Source organism: Brassica napus, chromosome C4, assembly GCF_020379485.1.
Source record: "Brassica napus cultivar Da-Ae chromosome C4, Da-Ae, whole genome shotgun sequence".
Lineage (NCBI taxonomy): Eukaryota > Viridiplantae > Streptophyta > Magnoliopsida > Brassicales > Brassicaceae > Brassica > Brassica napus.
This window is the reverse complement of record NC_063447.1, coordinates 55,556,479-55,581,234: the sequence shown is the minus strand read 5'-3', so window position 1 is coordinate 55,581,234 and position 24,756 is coordinate 55,556,479. Positions and strand designations below refer to the sequence as shown.

Here is a 24,756-nt window from a genome sequence, read left to right as displayed (position 1 = left end):
GACCTTTCCACCAAAGATATCTCCATCAGGTATAACGGGCTCGGTGTTTGGGAGGCTGTTTTAGTGTTTAATTAGGTGAGGCTCAAGTGTTTGTGGGTATCGGCGATAACAAAAAAATGCAAAACATTATGCAAAATCGCTGGAGAAACCGAGTATATTGATAACCACGTTTTCGAACTGCTCAAGTTTCAAATGATCAAAACCCAACAAATCTCAAACTCTAACCCCAAATTTAAACAACGCATCATCTCTGGTACACAAAATAAAAATAAAATGTCTAAATCAAATATACTGAATAATATCTTTTTTTTTTTTTTTTTTTTTTTTTTTTTTTTTTTTTTTGGACCGATTACTTGCAAATGTTTTGTGGTAATCGATCGAATCATATTTTTTTTTTTTTTTTTTTTTTTTTTTTTGTGAAAACTTATACAAACCGAAATCGAATATATACACTGCGATGCAATCACACACTTACAACACCCAATTTTCCATTTACACCTCTAGACACACAGGTCCGTGTCTAACCACCTAAATGTTCCGATCCTACCTAAGCAGTCGGATGAACCATGTCTACCCTAATCTCTCCATTGTTTTTGCACATGTATGCACATATGATCAGTGTGTAAGAATGCATGGAGATGAAATAAAAGGGTAAGGTGTAGGTGTGGTACCAAACTATTGATGAGTCTGGCCATTCAGGATTATTAAAAAGTGGTAGAATGTGGTAAAGAAAATCCTGAATGTGTATATGGTATACCGTTTCCTGATGTTGATTCCTGGTCAAAAGAAATTAAATTCATTAATGGTCAAAAATAGTTGAGTCGATTACAATTCACCGAGACTTGATAAAAGATTTAAGGAGAGGTTGTTTGGTCAAGTGGTTCCTCGGTTTGTCTGCGCCAACAGTCCTGAAAAATGGCCAATATGAAATGTAATGCACAACACACAAGGAAATAGTCTAATAATCATCACAGGGTCTGAGAAAGATACGTAGAGAGAGTTTTTAAAACACAAGCAAATCCGATAAACTAAGAAAATAAAAGAAATAAAAGCAATATGGTACATAAGTAGCATCCTCCCCCAGACTTACTTCACACCGTCTCGGTGTGAAAATAATTCCAAGAGAGATTACCGATCAGGCGTTGCGGTCAGTACGCCTCTTGGAGCGCCTCTCCAAGGCTCCATCATCATCAGAGTCCTCCGCTGCCTCAGGTCCAGCAGCGGTGTCGTGAGCGCCTTAGATCGACCGATCCATAGGCCTTGGATCGATCGATCTCTGCCTGATCGTGATACATGCCTGAAAATCATCTAAAAACACAACCAAAAATCAATTCACACAAGAAAACATAATCACAAAAGAGAAAGAAAATCAAACCATGTGGGTTGCCTCCCAGTCAGCGCTTGTTTAAAGTCGCGAGCCTGACTATTTTGTTGTCCTTAGGCGAGATCGGGTTCCGTTAAAGGAATGTTGGTTCCTTCTTCGGGTTTTGCATCTGTGAAGTAAGGTTTTAGCCTCTGCCCATTGACGGTGAATTTCCTCCCATTGTCTTCCAAGACAACAGCTCCATAAGGTCTAACCTCTGTGATGGTGAAAGGTCCGGACCAACGAGACTTAAGCTTTCCAGGAAATAGCTTGAGTCTAGAGTTGAACAGAAGGACTTTGTCTCCAGCAGCGAAGTCTCTCGGGATTATCTTTCTGTCATGCCATGCCTTAGTTCTTTCCTTGTAGATTTTGGTGTTCTCATAGGCGTTCAACCGAATCTCGTCCAGCTCGTTCAACTGAACCATCCTCCTTTCTGCTGCGGTTTTAATGTCGAAGTTCATCAACTTCGTTGCCCAAAAACCACTGTACTCCAATTCCACAGGTAGGTGACAAGACTTTCCATAGACCAGATTAAAAGGAGTGGTGCCCAAGGGAGTCTTGTAGGCGGTTCTATACGCCCATAAGGCGTCATCAAGCTTCACAGCCCAGTCTTTCCTTGTTTTGCCTACAGCCTTCTCCAAAATCCCTTGATTTCTCGGTTCGATATTTCAACCTGCCCACTTGTTGAGGATGATAAGGTGTAGCTACCTTATGCTTTACTCCATGTTTCTTCAGCAGTTTATCGAACGTCTTGTTGATGAAGTGAGAGCCTCCATCACTAATAACCACTCTCGGGATCCCGAATCTTGGAAAAATGACTGTCTTGAACATTTTCTTGACAACACTAGAGTCATTTGTCTTGCTGGCTACTGCTTCCACCCACTTGGAGACATAATCAACCGCAACCAGGATGTACTCATTTCCATAAGAAGATGGGAAAGGGCCCATAAAATCAATTCCCCATACATCAAAAACTTCAACTTCAAGGATGAAATTTTGGGGCATCTCATTTCTCTTACTGATGTTACCCTTCCGCTGACATGCATCACACTTTGAGACAAACTCATGGGCGTCTCTGAAAAGTGTAGGCCACCAGTAACCAGCCTGCAGGACCTTAGAAACCGTCTTGAATGTTGCAAAATGGCCTGCGTATTCTGAGCTGTGGCAGTGGAAAAGAATCCCTTGCATCTCATTCTCCAGAACGCATCTCCTGAATAAACCATCTGAGCATCTCTTGTAGAGGAAGGGATCATCCCAGTAATAGTGGTTCACATCTCTCATGAACTTCTTCCTCTCATATCCCTTCAGGTTCGGTGGTTCAATTCCAGCACATAGGTAGTTTGCAAAGTCTGCAAACCATGGGAGATCATCCTGAATTTGTCTCATGGCACAGCAATCAGCCTGATCCAAATACTCATCCTCCAGCAAGGTGATCACATAGACATTCTCCTCGGGTAATGTATCATCCAGTGGTGTTTCAGCTTCCACTCTCATTCGGGAAAGATGATCTGCCACTCCATTTTCTGCTCCTCTCTTGTCTCTGATCTCAATATCAAACTCCTGTAGGAGTAAGATCCACCTTAAGAGTCTCGGTTTAGCATCTTTTTTCGTCATCAGGTACTTCAAGGCTGCATGATCTGTGTGCACAATTACTTTCGAGCCCACCAAATAGGACCTGAACTTCTCGAAAGCATAAACTACTGCCAGCAACTCCTTCTCAGTGGTAGCATACTTGATTTGAGCATCATCAAGCGTTCGGCTGGCATAATAGATCACATGGAGTTTCTTGTCTTTTCTCTGCCCCAAAACAGCTCCAATCGCGTAATCACTTGCGTCACACATTATTTCAAATGGCAAGTCCCAATCTGGTGGCTGCACAATGGGAGCACTGACTAGAGACTTCTTGAGAATCTGAAACGCAGCGAGGCAGTCAGCATCAAAAACAAACTTCGCTTCTTTGCACAGCAGACGGGTGAGTGGCCTCGCTATCATAGAGAAGTCTTTGATAAACCTCCTGTAGAAACCGGCATGTCCCAGAAAACTCCGAATATCCCTCACTGTCCTGGGAGGCTGTAGGCTGGTCATAACTTCAATCTTTGCTTTGTCAACCTCGATACCCTGCTCTGATATCCTGTGACCCAAAACAATGCCATCTTTCACCATGAAATGACACTTCTCCCAATTTAACACCAAGTTCTTCTCCTCACATCTTTCCAGCACCTTGCACAGATTAGCAAGGCAGTCGCTAAATGAAGAACCGTAGACTGAGAAATCGTCCATAAAAACCTCCATAATGTCCTCAATAAGATCAGTAAAGATCGACATCATGCATCTCTGGAAAGTTGCAGGAGCATTGCACAATCCGAAGGGCATTCTCCTGTAGGCAAAAGTACCGTATGGGCAGGTGAATGTTGTCTTCTCTTGGTCGTCTGGATGAATGGGTATCTGAAAGAACCCGGAGTAGCCATCGAGAAAACAGTAGTAGGGGTGGTTGGCTAGTCTTTCCAGCATCTGGTCAATGAAAGGAAGTGGGAAGTGGTCCTTCCTTGTGGCTGAGTTTAGCTTCCTGTAGTCAATGCACATCCTATGCCCTGTGACTGTTCTGGTAGGAATCAGCTCATCCTTCTCATTTGTGATGACAGTGATGCCACCCTTCTTAGGAACCACATGAACCGGGCTCACCCAAGTGCTGTCTGAAATTGGGTAGATCACCCCTGCACTCAACAGCTTTAGAATCTCCTTTTTCACAACTTCCATCAGTTTGGGATTCAGTCTTCGCTGGTGCTCTATGGACGTCTTTGACTCATCCTCCAAGTGAATCTTGTGCATGCAAAGATCTGGAGAAATACCTGTAATATCATCCAAAGAGTACCCCAATGCTTTTCTATACTTTCGCAATTTTGAAAGAAGCAAAGCGGTCTCCACATTATTCAGGTTAGCACAAATAATAACAGGATATGTGGAATTCGGTCCCAAGAATGCATACCTCAGCCCAGCTGGGAGGGCTTTAAGTTCCACCTTTGGAGCATTCTCCTCACTCCAATCTGGTTGGGAGGATGACGGTTTGACGGTTTTATCGGTGCCTGAGTCTTCAAGGCTGACATAGGCGACATGCTTCTCAATCGGTGAGGCTGAATCCAAAATCTCAGAAAATCCAACCACTTCTTGGTTCATGAACCCGAACTCACTCTCCTTTTGGGTCAATGCGACTTGTAGAGGATCATCAGTGTGCAACTCTTCATCCATTTCCTCCACCAGTTCAGTCAATGTATCAACCCAGAAAGTCTGTCCATCAATAGTCGGATTTTTCAGCACCTTCTCCACATTGTATCTCATCGCCATGTCTCCTAGACGTAAGTCTATATGCCCATTCTGTACATCAATCATGGCTCCAGCAGTAGCTAAAAACGGTCTGCCCAAAATGAGAGGATCTTTAGGTTCCTCTTCCAGCTCCAGAACTACAAAATCGGTAAGCACATATCCCTTTCCAACACCAACAGGGATGTTTTCTAGTACACCGACTGGTCTTCGCACTGATCGGTCAGCAAGGACCAAGGAGATCCTTGTAGGTTTGTAGTTCGTCATGCCTAGCCTCTCAGAGACAGAGAAAGGCATTAGGCTCACTCCTGAACCCAGATCGCAGAGACTCTTCTCAAAAGTAAGTGATCCAATGCGGCATGGTAGAACAAATGCTCCGGGATCTTCACGCTTTTTAGGCATGACATTTTGTAGAACTGCGCTACACTCCTCATTGAGCATCAACACACCCCGCTCTAGGCTCATCTTATCGGTAAGAATCTCCTTCATGTACCTTTTAAGAGAAGGTACCATCTTCACCGCTTCAACGAATGGCAATCTCACATGTAACTCCCCAACAAGGTTCTTTAGCTTCTCGTACTCACGTTCTTTGATCTTCTGCCTTGGTCTGGATGGGTATGGAGCCTTAGGAACATAAGCAGGAGGCGCCACATACACCTCTTCAGGTTCAGAGGAATTTGGCTTCGTCGACACGGGATCGGTCGATCCAGATGGACCGGATCGGTCGATCTCCTTCCCTTGGATCGGTCGATCTGTTCTTGAGATCGGTCGATCTCTTTCTCTTTCGATTCCTCAATCGTTTTTCCACTCCTAAGTGTTATAGCATTCACAAACTCCTTGGGATTCGTCTCTGACTTCCCTGGTAGAAATCCAGGTGCTGTTCTGCTGCTGGAGGCGGTTTGAGCAACTTGCTTTTCCAAAACTTTCAAATGGGTGTTCAAAGCTTCGAACTTCCCATTAAGCTCTCCATACATGTTATCCACCTTGGTGTTTATCTCTGCAGTGCTATTCTTCTGACCTTCTAGCACCATTTGCAGCATCTTCTTAATTTCGTTATCCTGAGAAGGCTGTGACGAAGAGGCATTTCCTTGATTCTGATAGTTGTTGTACTGCTGCCTTTGCTGAAATCCTGAGTTGCCCGAGTTGTTCCCCTGATATTGATTTCTGTTCTGAAATCCTTGGTTGAACACACTCTGGTTCTGATTCTGGTTCTGCCTGTTTCCTGCCTGAGGGTAGGACTGATGTTGTGGATTCTCCACATTGTTGCTCGGTAAGACAGATTATTTTGCTGATTTTGATTCCATCCAAGGTTCTGATTGTAGCCTCTGTTGTAGTTTCCTTGACCACCAATGTAGTTCACATCAGCTTGCATATCATCTGAATCATCACCAACAGTTTCTTGTGAGGAACGATAGCCTTGCTCCTCCACAAATTTCACAGATTTCTGATCTCTCTTGAGAAGCATCTCAATCTTGGCATTCAGCTCATCTATCTTCTTGGATTCATAACCAACACCCTTCTGGCTGGTGTCAAACCTTGACTTGCGGTTTGCTTTGCTGGATGACAGGTTGTTCAGCAAGGTGTAAGCTTCTTCAACAGTCTTGGTCATGAAATCACCATTACTTGCTGTGTCCATGGCATCTTGACTCTCTTCATGAACTCCATTATAGAAAATGTTCAGCAAACTCACATCAGTGTAGCCATGGTGAGGGCAGTCCTGTGTGTACTCCTTGAAACGCTCCCAAGCCTCATGAAAGCTTTCTGAATCAAGTTGCTGAAAGCTTCCAATTCTGCTTCTCAGATATGTGGACCTTGACTTGGTGAAGAAATGCTGTAGAAAAGCAGCTCTTGTCTCTTCCCATGTAGTAAGAGATCCTGGAGGGATGGACTTTAACCATCTGATAGCTTTATCAGCTAAGGAAAACGGGAACAACCTGCATTTCAAAGCGCCTTGAGGAACTCCATTATGTCTGCTGGTGTCACAGACTCGCTCAAAATGCTCCAAGTGATACATCGGGTCCTCAGACGGGTTTCCATGAAACGGATTTTTCTCCACCAAATTAATGAGACCAGTCTTGATCTCAAAGTCTCTTCTCTCAATGGGAGGTGGGCGAATCCCAGAACGATCGGCATAGAATGCATCTGGTGTATCATAATGTGCAAGCGTCATCCTAGGCATGCCATAGTCTCCAGCCTGTTGTCTTGCAGCTACACCAGCCTGCTGATTATCACCAGCATTGTTGCCTTCTCGTTCATTTACAGGAATTGGATTTTGCGGGTTGTCCTGAAATTGGTCTTCTTGGTGTTCAGCCATTTCAACCTCTTCAGCGGACTCAAGTCTTTTCTTTTTCACTTGTCTCTCTAGGCGGCCGAGCTCTAACTCCAAAGGTATTAAATTCGATGATCCTTTGCTTCTAGTATGAAATCCGCTCATTCACCTGAAAACACAAACAGAAAGAGAAAGACAGAAACATTAGACAAAATAAAGAAAATGCTATAGTCTTAAACTGATCATTAACTCTAGGGTGACCAAATGGTCCCCGGCAACGGCGCCAAAAACTTGATGTCTCGAGTTTTAACCCGATTATCTAACTGCAAGTGCACAGTAAAGTACGCAGTAGTAATACGGGATCGAATCCACAGGGACCGATGATCACACGTAGAGTTGCAGACAAGTTAATAGCTACAGCGAATCAAGATATATTTTTGATGGTTTTTATTTAATTTTCTCTAGTGTCACAAAGCATAAACAAGTTGTAAAAAGATGATTTAAACGATTTGAAAACTATTTTAAAACAAACGTTGGGCATTGGGAATTCTCAGGGATTTCTTTTTAATCAAGATACAATTAATGGCAGACACAGGGATATATTAAGAACCGTCTAGAACTCAAACACGATATTAGAATTAACCTACTTCCGTAGCGCTAATTCTCTATGTTATAGAAATCTCCACACTAACTTCCGCTGAGTTTCAATTTCTAAACAAGCATTAAGAACAGGTTCAATATGTTCACAAAGCGCAATAACATCAACTTCCGAGGGTTAAGGACACTTTGCTCATCTAAAGTATTTTCGGAAGTTCAAACAATCACTTTCGGTGCATCAAACAATCTGAAATCATGAACTAAGTGATCAATTCAGTTCAAGCAGTAAGAAATCCATTAGATGAAGAACCAAAACGTAATCCCTTAGTCTACACACGTTTTATGGATCAAAACATCAAGAAATCCCCTATGAGAACCCCTAAACCCAACTAGATGACTACTCACACATAACTAAGCAAGAACAAAACGATTTTGATGAAGAAAACATGATAAGATTGTATTAAAACAGAGTAAAGGTTCAGAAGATCTTCTCCAAATGGTTTTGAGATGAACTCCTTTACAAATCTTCACAAATCACACCAAAACAAGTACAAAACACTCAAATCTCTCTCTAGAACTTGTAAATCTCCTCCTTGGTCGCCCCTGGTCTTTTCTGAGTCTCAAAGGTCGAGTTCTTTCCTGAATTATTGAGGGGAGTGGGTAAAAAGGAGTGAAAAGCTCGTTTGTGCGTGTGGAGCCCGTAGCGCCTGAGATCGGTCGATCCACATGGCTCGGATCGGTCGATCTCGTGTATGAAAGCCTGGGATCGGTCGATCCAAGTAGCCCGGATCGGTCGATCTCGTGCTCTGTGCGATCAATACTTCATTCGTCCATTGTTCGGTCCATCTTGCTTCTGAATAAATCCCGAATGCGTTCTTTTCTTTCAAGCTATCTAGTAACCTGCATATTACACTTAAGAACACCAAAACGCATCAAATAGACCAAAACATTAATTAAAACCGACCATTTAATTGCTCCAAAACGAGTTTAAAACCGTTAAAAACACGGAATATCAGCGCCTATACTAGCTCTGCCAGATTTTACTCAAGTATTTGAGCTACATTGTGATGCTTCTAAGTTGGGTATTGGTGCTGTCTTAAGTCAGCGTAACCGGTCTATCACCTTCTTCAGTGAAAAACTGGCGGGAGCTCGTCTGCGATATAGTACGTACGACGTGGAGTTTTATGCAGTGGTTCAAGCAATCAAGCATTGGAGACATTATCTTTTCCATCGGGAATTTGTTCGCTATACCGATCACGATGCTTTAAAACACTTAAGCCGTCAAGAAAAAGTCTCAGCTCGTCATGCTTCATGGGTGTCTTACTTGCAGCAATTTACTTTTGTTATCAAGCACACGTCAGGTGCTTCCAATAGAGTTGCAGATGCGCTGAGCCGTCGCCATTCTTTGCTCGGAATACTTCATGTCTTTGTCCCGGGATTTGCAGCCTTTGCCAATTTATACGAGTCTGATGACTTCTTTGGGCGAATTCTTCTTGACATTCAGAATGGTGTTTCTCGCGAGTTCACTCTTCAAGATGAGTTCCATTTTCGTGGCGATCGTCTCTGCATTCCGGACTGCAGCCTTCGTCTTCAGCTGATTGCCGAGATACACAATGAAGGCCATATCGGTCGCGACCGGACGCTGCATTTGATCTCTCAATCGTATTTCTGGCCTGCCTTGAGAAGTGATGTTGAGCATTTTGTCGAACGCTGTACAACGTGTCAAACGTCAAAAGGGCATGCCACGAACGCTGGTCTCTACCTTCCTCTCCCTATACCAACTCAGCTGTGGTCTGATATCAGTATGGATTTCGTGATTGGTCTTCCTCCTACACAAAAGGGTTTTGATTCAATCTTTGTCATTGTGGATCGTTTCTCAAAAATGGTACACTTCGTTCCTTGCAAAATGACAACAGATGCGGTTCAAGTCGAAACACTTTTTTCCGTGAGGTTTATAGGCTCCACGGGTTGCCAACTTCTATTGTTTCAGACCGAGATTCTCGGTTCTTAGGACACTTTTGGCGATCTTTATGGAAGCTGCTTGGTACCAGTCTTGACATGAGTTCCGCTTATCATCCTCAAACGGACGGTCAAACGGAAGTGACCAATAGATCGTTGGGAAACTTGCTTCGTTGTCTTGTGGGAGATTCAATTAAAACTTGGGATTCAAAACTTCCCCAAGCTGAGTTTGCTCATAATCATGCCCTCAATTGAAGCCCGGGGTTCAGTCTGTTTCAGGTCGTTTATGGTCTTCTTCCTTGTGGCCCTTTGGATTTAACTAATCTTCCAGACCGCACGCGACTTCATGGTGTAGCAGATGATTTCGTCGACAACATTCATAACATTCATGAGCAGGTGGTCGCCAATCTCGAGTCCTCCTCTTCAAAGTACAAAGCTGCGTCTGATTCTCGTCGCCGTCGTGTTCTCTTCGAAGTAGGCGATCAAGTATGGGCATTTCTCACTAAAGATCGGATGCCGGCTCATGCTTACAACAAGCTCAAGGCGAAAAAGATTGGTCCTCTCACAGTCTTGGCGCGAATTAATGACAATGCATATCGTCTGCAGCTTCCAGCCCACATCACTACCTCGGATGTTTTCAATGTTCGTTATCTCTCTCGTTTTGTTCCACCGGATCCAGCGCCAGATTCGCGGTCGAATCCTTCAAACCCGGGGGGACCTAATGCAGCATCATGATACCTTCACCGCCAAGCAACTGTTTTTCTATTTCGGATTTTTAAAGATTTTCTTTTCTATCTATGATTTCCTTTTATTAGATTTTCTATTTTTAAGAGACTTAGGTTATTAAACCGTCTCTAAAATCATATATAAAGGCATTGTAAACTGGCTTTGCTAATTAGTTTTTGAAAGATAATAAGCTAGAGTTTTCTCTAAAGCCTTGCATTGATTCGATTCTATCATCAATACGAGAGCCTTGCATCGAATTTGATTCAATTCTTCGATTCAAGAAGTCAAGTCTCTAAAGATTTAATCTAAATCTTTAGATTTGAGCTTAGTTACCGTTGATACGCTGCGCCATCTTCTCATTTTCCGGAGCTCAAAGACCGAGCAGAAGCAGGAACGATTTGGTTCGAACTCAAGTTATCCTACAATGCAAGAGTTCTTTCAAGAATTGTAGGTTTCTTGACTGCGTTGTTAAAGCTAACAGCTGTGATGATCCTATCAGTTTGATGAAGCTTTTTCGAGAGCTCTGTTTTCTGCTTACAACCGCCGGGTGATTCGTTAACCAGAATATCAATATTTGATTCGATCTTGGCTGGTTGTATTCCAGTTTTCTTTAATCTAGGAAGCGCATACAAGCAATATATATGGCACATACCAAGCAACTATAGCGAATATTTTACACCAAAAAAAAAAAAAAAACTATAGCGAATATTCGGTTTATATACCGGTTAAAGAGCTGAGAACCGGAGGAAAAAACAAGATCGAAAATATTTTGCGCGGAATGCCGAATGAGAAAATAGTTGATATGAGAGAAAACATAATCAAATTGGTTCCGAAGATTGTGTACACTAAACCAAACCGTCAAAAAACGGATGAAGAGACACTTGAAGATGCTTTTGATGTTGCTGTGAAGGGAGTGGTAGAGAGAATTAAAGGAATAAGGAGAAAAATTCAAGACTGAGGAATCAATACTATTAAAAGAGAACGAGTCCTAAAAAATCTACCTATGAAAGTTGTTTGGACTATTTTTTTAGACTTAAATATTTTTTTTGGTCTTACCTTATATCTTTGTAACAATAAGTTAGTCAATAACATTATACCATATATTTGCCGATTTTTACTCCTTCCCTTTTCTGAGTTATCATATAATTGATCAAATATTTCTCTAAGATTACTTTAGTCAATTTGCCAATGTATTATACAAAAAATGGTTTGGTCGACTAAAACACAGAAACAAAACAGTAATTGTATCAGCTCTCCAATAAATTATTATCTCACCTGTCATTTTAACAGCTTGAGTAATGTATTTACGTTCAGAAAATGCATACATATAATCACATTTTTATCACATTTTGATTCATTATATAAGTAGATTTCTAATTCCATATTTTCAACATGTTATCATCATACTATATGGGTTTAGCTGGTATAACACAAACTACATTAATTATTCTGTTTACTTTGTTTTCTAAACGATGATAAAACTCTAAAAAAATTAGCAAAAAGAAAAACTCTAAAAAAAATTGAGATCAACGGAAATGATTCAATAAACTGTAAGATAGCTCATGTTGGTATGATATGGAACAAATCGTAACAAACCATTTAACTACAATAATTTAATATAAAGCTTAAAATCTACTATTACCTAATTGTTCAAATAATTTCTTATAATTTTCAGATGATTGAATATTTGAATTTAATTGAGATCTTTAGATATGATTTGGATTTTAGTTAAACTAAGATTATTGGATCTTACCAAATATCTAACAATTTTGGTAAAACGTAACTCTAATAATATACTTGCGTGATCTCATCATTTTTCAATATATTGATGCATAAAATATATGTGAAATATAGTCTCATATTCATTATAAATGAAATAGACCAAAATATCCACATATAAACTTCAAACTACCACAAATTTTCTATAATTATTTAGTGAAGATTTGACACGGTTTAGTATAAAATTTAAAGAAGTTATTGTATCATCAAAATCAAACAGGCTTGGAAATTTTACCCGGACCCGAAAATTTGAACCGGAACCGATTCAAAAATATTCGATCCGAACCCAAACCGAAAATTTAAAGTATTTATTTGATCGAAAATTCCTCTATCCGAAAGTACCTGAACCAAAAAAACGAATAGACTCGACCCGATAAAAACCAATTAATACCTGACTTAAAAACATGAATATTCAAAACTATGAAATTCTGTGTTCTATTTTCTATATTTATTTTATGATTTAGTTAAAATATCTTTTTACAAACAATCTTTGTTATTATTTTGTAACATTTCAAGTAATATGAAGCTTAAAATGTAAAATCTAGAGTTTAAAAACAATTTATTTTAATTATTAATAGTTTATTTTAAGTTATTTTGTAAAATTTTAAATATATATATAACAAATTTCGACTAAATTTTACAAGGTTTAGGTATATCATGTACTTTTAAGATCCGAAAATACATGAAGTCAATCTGGATCCGAAAATTAAGAGTATTGTACAAGTATTTTAATTATAGACCAGAACCAACCCATACTTGAGAAAAACAGACCCGAATCTGAGAAGAACCGATCCAGACCCGAAAAAAATTGGACCAAACCCAACCCAAAGACCAAAACATACAGGCCTAAGTGTATGAATCAGTATTCGGGTACCCATTTGGGTACCAGTAAGTTCTTTAGGGTATCAAAGTTTTGAGTTTTTTGGTAGGGTTTGAGTTGGTCCTCCCAAATACGAATATGTTCGGTTCTGATGTATATGAACCTGAAAATAACCAAATAACCAATGTATCTGAAACATGTTTGTCATGTTTGTAATACCTGAACCAGCCTAATTTTAAAATATAACTAATATATATTGACATTCTGGATATCTTAGAATACTCATTCGGTTTTCAGTTTATGTCGGGTATTTTTTTGATTTTTTTAAAATCTTAATTCTTCGAGTCCTCGACATTTGGATCCAATTAGGTATTTGAAATATTTCTGGATATGGTTCAGTTTGGTCCCTTTTGGAATCGAGTCAATTCGAGTCCATAATTCAAATAACCCTAAAATACATGTAATTTGAGTACGTAATAGTCTAGCCCAGTTCGAATATTTAGGAGCAAAAAAAGATTTAAAGTACCCGAAAAGCCAAAAGATGAAAAATACCTAAAATACTAATTCATATCCAACTTTATTTATAACCCAAGCAAAGCCCGCGCTTTCGAAGCGCGGATCAAAATCTAGTATATATTATAATTTAGACCTAAAAGTGTTATATATATTCTACATCTATTTTGTATTTTTTTTATTCATTTCTGGTAGGGTGTTTCCCCATTCTTTCACCAAAATTAAAATAGCTACTCTATTTTACCAATCCTATATAGATGAAAATACTTTGTAACAAAAGAAATTTATTGTTAAAATAAAACACATTTTCTGGTGAAAATGTATTTTTCTTCTATGTAATTAGTTCATTATATTTAACCAAGTAGCGGTAGCCTAGTTGAATCTCTTGGAGCTTGGAGTGTTGGATTCGATTTCACATGGAAACTAAATTATCATTACTTAGCCAGTCTGAGTTTAAGTTTCGGCTCGAGTAGTTTACATGGTGGACCGGAACAGATGATCGGTCTATCCTCTTGCATTAGTCGGAAAGCATTCCAAACTCAGATCAAACAGTGTGGTATATTTTCGGACTAATCTACTCTGTAACACTAAGTGTGTTTCTTCCAGGACCGACCAGATCAGTCCACGGGGCTTATCAAAAAAACCAAAAAAGAAAATTAGTTCAATATATTTTTTTCACCTAATACAAGTTTTTGAAGCTTATTATAGCGGAAGAAGTTATATACTAATCAAATCTAAAATGAGATGGATAGAGAGACCTTTGTAGTAATATTTTTAAGATTCGACGACCAGTTTCTGAAGATGTTGGTAGAAAACTTGAAGACATCGACTGTGGAGACTACATCAGAACCAAAAATGTTCCACAAAAGAAACTGGTGTTATAATATCATGTTCGGACCCATCATGTTTTTGTTGGGTTCAACGAAACTAAAGTAACCAATAATTACGAGCCCAATAAAACGGATAAGCGTACCTTAAGATGATCTACTAGCGTGGCCAATATGCGCCAAAAAAAGTATTTTTTCTTTCGTATAGTAACAGATTGACATTGTGTATCAATGTGTAGTTTAGCATACGTAAGAGGAGGTGCTACGTGAGCAGCATGCGAAGAGAAGAGAGGACAGGTGTCAAACTCGGTTAATACGTGTATAGTCCATAACAAAACAAAACAAACAAAAAGATTATGAAAACAAAACATCATTGCATTGCATGATCAAAACAAAACAAAAAGATAATTACAATTCAAAATCAAATTGAGGCGATAAGGAAAAGCTGGAGATCCATCCATGCTGATGATTCCGTTAAAAATACTCCATTGGTGAGATTGTAAAACAACGAATCATGTAACCAAGTGGATAATATAAAAAAGTTCAACGTCAAATATAAAACATCATATTTACAATGTAGCACATCCATAATTTCCTAGGATCAGAACGTATAACCGGGCAACCAATTCATGATCTAATTAATAGCTTTCGCTCTGAAGTTCTAACATCATATAAACCTTATGTAAAAAGTTTAGGGAAAACCGCCATTCAAATCCCAAACTTTCAAAAATAAGCTAAACAAAGCTTTAACTTTTAAGCAAGCCAAATAAATATTAAACTTTTTAAAAAATTTCTAATTAATCCTAAACTTCTATTGACTCAGTCTTTTTAGTCATGTACGAATCAAACGTTAGTTAGAAGTTTACGTCTGTTAAATAGTAAAAACGGTGAATTGGTGACTCAATAAAATTAAGAGTTCTTCCCTTATTCGTGGACTGCAACCTTTAATTGCAGAAATATTTATTTTTCCTTTTCACCATGGGTTAAAATAAGGTTCGTGAGTTTCTGATACGGTAAATCCGTATGAAAGCTTTAACAACACAATAATGGAATAACGTTCATGATACGAATTACCCTTTCTCGTACTTCTCAAGAGTATATATGAAGAATCAACTCAAAAAACAACAATGAGAGAACTCCATTAAAAAGTATCAAGAACTCAGAACGAAGATGAACAAAACTTTTACCAAAAAAAAAAAAAGATGAACAAAACTCTTACAAATTCACGATCTATTTTCTTGGATAATTCTTCAAGTGAAAGCATACTCTGTTTTTGTACTTCTTGTCACTTTCCCTCACTTAGCTGGCATAGCCAGTGACGTGTCACACTGATCATGTACATCCTCACGGTGCGTTTTAGCTCATCTCGTTACAAGCTTATTCCTCTGCATCATCAATATTTTCAAGTTCCCAAGATTTTCACCTTCTTTCTCTCTGCAATCACCGGAAATTTTATTGGATTTAGTTGGTTATGGGAATTAGGGTTCACTACTCGAGCAGAATTCCTAATTTTAATGAATCATCAAAATGCACTGTTTTACTATTTAACAGACGTAAACGTCTAATTAGCGTTTGACTTGTACATGACTAAAAAGGCTGAGTCAATAGAAGTTTAGGATTAATTTGGATTTTTTCTAAAAACTTAGAATTTATATGGCTTGCTTAAAAGTTGGAGCTTTGTTTAGCTTATTTGTGAAAGTTGGGGATTTAAATGACCATTTTCCCAAAAAAGTTTATAAACATCTTTAATTTGTTAAAATATCCCTTCAAAAATTAGGAAATTGCTTTTAATAGAAAAACTATAGTATTGTTAATAAAATTAATCGTTTATAGGAAAACAACTCGATCAGAATCAGAAGTGGAATCTGGATCAGATTTCTAATCCGAACATGTCACATACGTTAAAAATGGTGGGGCTCACTTCACGTGTTGATGTAAAAGTAACTTAAAAGATGCGGAACCTCGAAGGTGCCTATGGCATGGGACGCTTCAAACCCACACCAAAAGACAATACCATCAAACCCACACCAAAAAACTCTATATAACACGCTTCCGTCTCACTCTCTTTCATCTCACACACAAAAAGCACTGCACATAACAAAGAGAGTTTAAAAGGAAAACATAAAGTATCAAACTGAAGCCAAAATAGACAAAAGTAAGAAGCAATGTCAAAGGTTTATCTTATTAGATTGTCATTGTTAGGGTTTCTAGTGATCGCCGTCGTCGCTCCATCGGCGAACGCTACAAGAAAGTCCGTCGTTCTTGGAGGGAAGGCAGACATTCCGAATGTTCAGACCAACATAGAGATTCAAGAACTTGGAAGGTATACATAAGATGAATGATATACATCCACACTTGTCGTTTAAATAGTACTAGGAAAGTGATGCGATCTTGTGACCACAGGTACTGCGTGGAGCAATTTAATCTAATGGAAGAGAGCGAGCAAGGAAACGCAGAATCCATTGCGAACACCGCCGTGTTGAATCCGTTGAATTTTAGTAGAGTTGTGTCGGCTCAGAAACAGGTCGTGGCTGGTCTAAAATACGATCTAAGGATTGAAGTGATTCAACCCGATGGCACGAACAGGATGTTTGACTCAGTTGTGATTATTCAACCATGGCTCCATTCCAAGAAGTTGCTCGGTTTCACTCCCGTTGCTACTCCTGTCTACTAACTTTATTTCTTTCTTGGCCAAACAAGTTTCTATATTATAATATAAAAAAAAACCAAAAGTGTGTAATGATATGATCGCTATTAACAATGGGTTAATAGTTGATTTGTAATGATGTTTTACGTTGTTCATAATAAACACAAATGATGTTATGAAGATGTGATGAGAGACTTGTTAGAATATCAAAACCATCAAATGTTGTATTGGTCTCTAGAATAACTTAACTTGCACACATGATTTATCTAACCAAAACCATATGTAGGTGGGTGGCTGTTGAATCCTAAATCTGGTAAGAGATTGGAATGTATTAAGATGAATAATTAAGAGATTTAGGGGGTCAAAGGTTTCGTTAATATGAAGTGTAAGCTACAAGCCGAAAAGAGATATAAAAAACAAAGAACTCCTAGGGACTAACTCGTCGTCAAAGCTATTTCTCTATCTATCTCTCTCTCTGTGTTTCTTTGTCCCCCCCTGTTTTGCGACTTCCTCTTCTTCTTTTATAGGCGCCTTAGTTGCGTGGAGACTGGGAACAGTTGATCTACGGAGCAGTTGATACCTACGTTCGTCCGTCGCCATTGTAGGGAATTGGCTCTTCTCTTTTCTGACACTCGATTGCGTGTGTCAGTTCGTCCTGTGGCGTTGATAGGTCGGCTGTTACAATGCGATTGGGTTTGTAATGGGCCACGTTTCCTTTCTGGGCTTTCCTTAGAGCTAGTTGGTCTGGGTCGACTCCTAGGTCTCGATGTTTAATCGGGGCATGTATCCAATAGTGGCTAATGCTGTTATGTTGGTTAACAGGACGCTCAACCACTTTATCAATGAAAGATCTCTTGAGTCTTGATGATGGTGCGCGTTGCCTGAGAAGATCACGAGTTGTCCGAAGTTTCAGATTTCGGATTCAGAGAAAATGGATTAGACTAAATGAAAAAGAATCAAATAAGAGATGAGAACCGCAAGCAAGAACGTTTTGCTTACATAATCCTGGAGAATGAAACGACATAGTAAGATCCAATGTTATGGTCTTTCTTGGTTCTAAGGCCAGAAGTGTACTTTCTCCGTCTACCAAAGGTCGCCTCTTTTCTTCCTCTCTCTCACCTTTGATCAGGTTTTATCCTCAACCTTTCAATGATTGTCTCGTTCGATTGTGTCGTCTCTGCAGTGTTCACAACGATGAGAAGGTGCCTTTCCAAACTCACTCACTACCAAATGGGTTTCTATTAGGAACAAGAGAGTAATATGAAATATCTTCATTGAAGCTAAAGTGTGTACAAGGAGGAGTATTTATACTCAATACATTAGACTATTCTCTACTCTATACAAGTATATGTAAGTATACTATATACAAGTAATGTATTATATGTGATAGTCCCCCTCAAGATAGCGTTAGAATGTTGAGAAAACCCATCTTGGACATGAAACGATGAAACATAGCAGGATATAAAGCCTTGGTAAACGGGTCTGCCAATTGATTTTCAGTCCGTACATGAAGCGTCTTCAACTGCCCACGAACAAGCTTTTCTCAAATGGAATGACAGTCCCTCTCTATACGTTTCGTTCGCTCATGAAACACAGGGTTCTTGGCGATGTGCAATGCCGCAGTGCTATCACAATACAGTACAAGCACAGAAGGTTCAGCAACCTGTAGATCATTTACTATGCGGGAAAGCCAGATGAGTTCCTTTGAAGTGTATGCCATCGCCCTGTACTCTGCCTCTGCAGAAGAGAGTAATATGAAATATCATATTAGGAACAAGGGAGTAATATGAAATATCTTCATTGAAGTTAAAGTGTGTACAAGGAGGAGTATTTATACTCAATACATTAGACTATTCTCTACTCTATACAAGTATATGTAAGTATGCTATATACAAGTAATGTATTATATGTGATAGTCCCCCTCAAGATGGCGTTAGAATGTTGAGAAAACCCATCTTGGACATGAAACGATGAAACAGAGCAGGATATAAAGCCTTGGTAAACGGGTCTGCCAATTGATTTTCAGTCCGTACATGAAGCGTCTTCAACTGCCCACGAACAAGCTTTTCTCGAATGGAATGACAGTCCCTTTCTATATGTTTCATTCGCTCATGAAACACAGGGTTCTTGGCGATGTGCAATGCCGCAGTGCTATCACAATACAGTACAGGCACAGAAGGTTCAGCAACCTGTAGATCATTTACCATGCGGGAAAGCCAGATGAGTTCCTTTGAAGTGTATGCCATCGCCATGTACTCTGCCTCTTGATGTTGGGAGTTTTCAAGGCTCCCAAGACAAATGTTGTAGTATAAAAGATTGTCGAACCAGTTCTGAGGGATATCAAAGCACCGAGAATGCAAGTACTCACTTAATCTAAGTGCAACCAATGATTTATATGGGTTTTAAACTACTACTAATACTAGAAGCAATAACAGAATGATACTTTCTTGACTAAGGGAAAAGAGAACTCATGGGCATAGGGATTAGACCTTGGGTGATCAAGTATCGAACTAAGGATGACAAATGATCAATCAAACTATCAACCTTAAGCCTAGACACAATTCTAAGCAAGCTCTATGTCTAGATGAATGCTCATTTGCTAACATATCTCAAACATCAAATGTCTTTGGTTGAATAATATGAAAGCAATCATTACTAACAAGTCTATTAGCTATTTTAGCACCTTTAACAACAAATGTCTTTGGCAAAGTATACTAAAAGCCTAAGAGAGTTGTCTCAAGCATTTCATCAAACACCTTTTGGGTGGGAAATGTCTATTGATCAACTTTTGAGTGGCCAACTCAGAAGATGCATTATGAATACTCTACTAGCAAGGAACAAGAATGATCTACACTAAAACATCCTAGAACTAACCTAATCACCCTTAATCTCCCTAACCCATGAATTCAAAAAGTGATTATTCAATAATCTCCATGATTCCTCTTAAACCCATATTGGATTTCAGATTAATCATGTAGAGAAATAGATAAGAAATCAACAAGAACACAAGAAGAAAGCAATGAAATCTGAATCAAAAGAAGTTTTTACTAGTTCTTCTCTCTAGAAAAGAGATTATCTGCCTCTCATGACTTACAAAAGTACTTAACTTAGGTTTAGAAAGTGTAAAAACATCAAAACAAATGACTAAAAGACCCCTGAAATAACATAAAAATCGTCCAAGCAAAACACGCGAAGTGACCTAGCATAGTCGCTCCAGGAGGTCACTCCCGACGCGTTTCTTTGTGTCTCGACCCGTCAAAATGCGAGTGACTTGAGCTGGTCGCTCTGGCTGGGAGTGACTTGAGCTAGACGCTCTGGCTGGGTGCGACCTCGGTAGGTCGCTCTGAGAGGTCACTCTGCGATGCTCGACCAGGATGGATATGCCTCTAGTAAATTGATCATAACTCCTTCATTACATCTCCAAATGACTTGAAACCACTTTCAATAGAAAGCTAACTCAATTTTCTGTGTCTCCACAAAATTTTAGCAACATGAGATTTCTCTAAAGGCTCCATCCATGCTCATCTTTCACCTCCTTTTGGATCACAATGCTCCCAAACATCTCAAATCACTCCATGGCACACTCCAACACCTAATAAGGACAATGAATGCAAAATGCAACCTAGACATGGCTAAATCCTAATTTATATGATGAAAATGCTCATAGATGAATGAATAAAACAATGTAAATATGCAAGATATCACCTCTGTAGAAGAGAGTAATATGAAATATCATATTAGGAACAAGGGAGTAATATGAAATATCTTCATTGAAGTTAAAGTGTGTACAAAGAGGAGTATTTATACTCAATACATTAGACTATTCTCTACTCTATACAAGTATATGTAAGTATGCTATATACAAGTAATGTATTATATGTGATAGTTTCACCAATTTTAACTCTTTCTTGGTAAATTCTCCAATAGCTACATAGATTTTTGGAAGTTTGCAAAAGATGAAGTCTAGACCATGTCAGGAACAAGCTTGCCAAAGATGAAGTTGGATGAACGGCAAAAACAGAATAGTGAAGCTACATTATTTTGACTTCTTTTGTAATCTTTATAGTTCCTTTGAATATGTGTATGTAAAAGAAAGAAAAATAAAACAAGAAAACTCTCATGTCATTTTCTTCATTCCTTCATAGATCAGATCTAATATCTGTTTTTCATCTATTTTAAGGCATACTCATTATGAGTTCTCAACTTTTGATATATCACCCAAAATCAAGAAAATGATTGTATTTAAATGAATGATGATCTCAAATGTTGAGATGCTTATCCAAAAGTATCTCAAAATGTATTGCCATCGGAGAAACTTGGTAAAATAATCCATATGGAATGTTAATTCAGTAAATAATTTATTGGAATTATGTAAAGATTAATGGGTCATGAGCTTTAGTTTCTAAAGAGTGTGCAAGGATATAAACTTTCATACCGGAAGTTCTGATGAGACAAAAATAATATATAAGAGAGCCATTCCACTTACCTCAAATTTGTTTTAGATTGGGAACCCAAAAAACGTAACATAATTTGACAAAAAGTGTAAACTATCTCAGATCTTACCTGTGTTTCAAAAAAAAAAAAAAAAAAAATCTCAGATCTTACCGCTTTTTATACGATCAGACTTTCCAATTTCTTTGAATGTTCCTGCTGAGGTACACTTTTCAAACAACAATATATCAAACTTGGCGTAACCGCAACAGTCGAAGACATGGGGAATCACCATCTTCTTCTGCGGTGCAATCGAGGATAATATAGAATGGTCGGCAATCGGCTGTCATTACTCCGCGAAGGCACACACAAGAAGTAAGAAAAAGGGCTACGGGTGTAAATCTCAACTCGCAGATGAAGAAGGATAAGCTTCAGGGCAAATTCCAGAGCATGTGCTACTTTTGGTTTTGTTTCGAATCTGTAAATCCAAATTCAAAATTTAGACCCATTAAGATGTAAAGTAATTTTTATTTTTTTTGTAAAAAGGTTTTTCATATTTACGAATTTTTGCTTTTTTTTAATATATTACAAACTAAAATAAGAAATAAAACCCACAGAAAACCCTAATGGGTCCGATTACGAAGTAAATGTAAATAAGCCGAAAAGATAGCTGCGGACACCAGCAGACGAGTCAGCTAGCCATCACGACGGAAGAAGAGCCGCTACCAAGCACCGAGACAGGGAGAAGACAGCGAGTTATTTGCGCATTCCCATTTGATATTGTTCATTTTCATCATCCTCTTCCTCCCCATGAGAATTCATTAAAGGCTTCGCTTCATTGGCAACCTTGGCTCCACAGCCAACATGTTCTTGATTGTTTCCTGCGGTTTGCCTATAGGCGGCTGAGAATTGTTGAATCACAAGAACCGAACCTTGCATTGTGAAGTTTGATGAAGCTAATGTATCGCCTATAACCCCTAAATCCGGACTAGTATTCCAATCAGTCAAACCCACGGTCACAGGCGTTTCTACTTTGTACCCTCTTCCCACAATGTAAAGATCGAAAGAATGGTTATCTTCCATTTCTCTAATCGCTGCGATCGTTTCTGGACCATCGATAACCACTTTCTCTGTATAAGTCACAGAAGAATCATTCATAGTCTTGAAGTTAAACTGGTAGATGTACTCTTCGTCCACTTGTGCCTCCTTCACGTACTCAGCGGCTTCTTCCCCGGCCGCAAATAAAGCTTCCCTGCTCGGGACAAATCTCACAACCGTTAGCTTGATCATTTCTTGTCCCACCATCCTCCAAGCATAAGCCAAAGCCTCTCTATCGTCCCGGCCTCCAATGAATAGCATTGCAATTTCTTTATCTGTGGCCTCGCCATGGAACGAAGAAGATTCAGACCGAATAATCGTCATGCCACGGTCAACCAATATCCCGACCGAACAAGGTGCGTCGCTCAAAACGTTGTGGTTGATATTCTCGTGCGCATCGTTTCCTTCACCTAACCGACCATCAGATGTCAAATTCTTATGGTAAGGCAATAAGATGAGGCTGGCTCGTTTATCCTCGGCCAGCGAACAAATATCCTCATGCATCGTCGCGTAAGGTGAGACCGCGGTGAGTGTCTGAACCAACATGGCGTCGTTGTTCACTTCTATGTCTTCGAACATCTCAGCGATCTGTTCGGATTCTGCTCTGACTCGGTCCGAAAAGTTAGCTTTAGGTTTGGTCTCGTCGTTCATTATGAGCAACGAAGCTGTAGTGCGACCGGTTAGCTCGACTAGGTGAATTGCAAAGACGTTGATAGGAGATCGCTTGGTCGGGTTAGAAACCTGTAATAGGCTGGTTAGGCCGGAGACGTTAGCGAGGACATGAGCACAGGTTAACACACGAAACTCTACTTCTCCTTGGAGTTTTTGAACGGTTCGGTATTTATAGAAAGAATATTTCTTCTTTGGCGTGTAAGTCAATGTTAAAAGTGGCTGCACCAGTATTGACATCACCAGGAACGCAACCGTCATATGAGTGTACATTATTACGTCCAACGCCTTGCTGTCACGTCCTGCATTGAGTATGACTAAGGCCATAGTTCCTTTGGTGTTCATAAGGGCACCAACAGCAAAACCATCACGCAAGGGCATGCGCAAGAAGAGGGAGCAAATCACGGTAGACAAAATCTTCACCATAAAGCACGAAGAAATCACAAACACCAACGTTCCAGCGCTCGTGTTAGTAGACAAGTAACCAAGATTGAGTCTTAAACCACAGATGATGTAGAAAAGAGGCATCAAAATTCCCGAGAGGTAATCATGGAGCTTCTCTTCAATCATATCCCGAATTATGTGGTCATGAGGGACCGAGAGACCGAACAAGAAAGCTCCAGGGATTGAGGTGACCCCAAATGCTTCGGTGATTAAGCTACAGAAAATGACTCCTACGAGAGTGAACCATACGTGATTTTCTCCAACGTGGCCTCCTTTGACCGTGTTGGCGAAGGCCCAAGCCACCCCAGGACGGATCACGTAGATGCAGAAAAAGACAAAACCGATGGTTGATACTAACGCGAATAGCATCATATCGTTCGATACACCTGCATTTTTTCATGTTTTTGGTTAGTACTGAAAGGTGCAGAGTCGGGCCTGAAATTATGGGACTCTAATTTTAGTGTGGATAAAAAAATGATTGTAAAGTTGTTAGTGTATTTTATAAATGTTTTTTAATTATACCCATGAAATCGGGTATGTTCAATCTTATCTTTTTTAAAAATTGTAGTAGAAATTTTCTTTTAAACAAATTTGTAAAATTTAGAAGTTAAGACTTAAGTTTCAATAGATGGAGTGAACCAAACGATAATTAAAGTGTGTGAGTTATAAACTAATAAAAGATAATTGGTCTTAGAGGAATTTAGATTTTATTAATTTGGATTCTTCTCTTCGGTTACGTTAAGCTACAAATTATAAACGACAAGAAAAAAAAGATCATATTACCTTGTTTGTTAAACATTACGAGTCCGAGAAGAAGGAGAACCCAAGTACACAAATCCGTAATAATGGATGCACTCATGGCCGTGCGTCCCATATCAGAACGCAAGAGCTTGAGATCGGCAAGAATCCTCGCAAGGTCAGGGAAATTCGTACAACTCAACGCAACCGACCAGTAAAGACAACCTGAAAAAATCTTGTCGGCGTCTCCGTTACCGGGAAGGTAATACAAGCCAGAACCGGTCAATAAAGCCACAACGAGGCCAACGATGGCTATGACTATTGGCTTGCGTTGCTTGATTTTTATCATCTTCAAGTCCATACCAAGACCGAGGAGGAAAATGTTGTAGACGAGAGCTAAGTTTGCGAATGTCTCCAGAACCATTGTGTATCTATAAGGAAAGATATCTTTGAGGACAGTGTCATTCTCACCTAGCAAAGTCGGGCTGAACAGTAATCCACACTGCAAATCAAGAATAAATATAATCATTACCAAATTCTAGGAAATGATATAATGTA

At 39.2% G+C, this 24,756-nt stretch overlaps 2 protein-coding genes and 1 non-coding gene across 3 annotated transcripts; 2 read left to right on the top strand and 1 right to left on the bottom strand.

Moving 5' to 3' along the window:
- Positions 1–6,378: 6,378 nt before the first annotated feature.
- On the top strand, positions 6,379–6,485 carry LOC125586701. The gene has a single exon (XR_007323237.1). It is a non-coding gene; the product is annotated as a small nucleolar RNA R71 (small nucleolar RNA).
- Positions 6,486–16,233: 9,748 nt separating this feature from the next.
- On the top strand, positions 16,234–17,000 carry LOC106399764 (cysteine proteinase inhibitor 2). Its single transcript, XM_013840219.3, has 2 exons — positions 16,234–16,494; positions 16,575–17,000. Exons 1-2 carry the CDS (start codon positions 16,337–16,339, stop codon positions 16,843–16,845), a joined length of 429 nt encoding a protein of 142 aa, XP_013695673.2. The 5' UTR covers positions 16,234–16,336; the 3' UTR covers positions 16,846–17,000.
- A 4,265-nt stretch (positions 17,001–21,265) lies between these two features.
- LOC106400466 (cation/H(+) antiporter 21-like) lies at positions 21,266–24,700 on the bottom strand. The gene is made up of 2 exons (XM_013840823.3): positions 24,244–24,700; positions 21,266–23,846 (listed from the first exon to the last, which is right to left on the bottom strand). The coding sequence occupies exons 1-2, from the start codon at positions 24,620–24,622 to the stop codon at positions 22,006–22,008; spliced, it is 2,220 nt and encodes a 739-aa protein (XP_013696277.3). The 5' UTR covers positions 24,623–24,700; the 3' UTR covers positions 21,266–22,005.
- Positions 24,701–24,756: the final 56 nt, after the last annotated feature.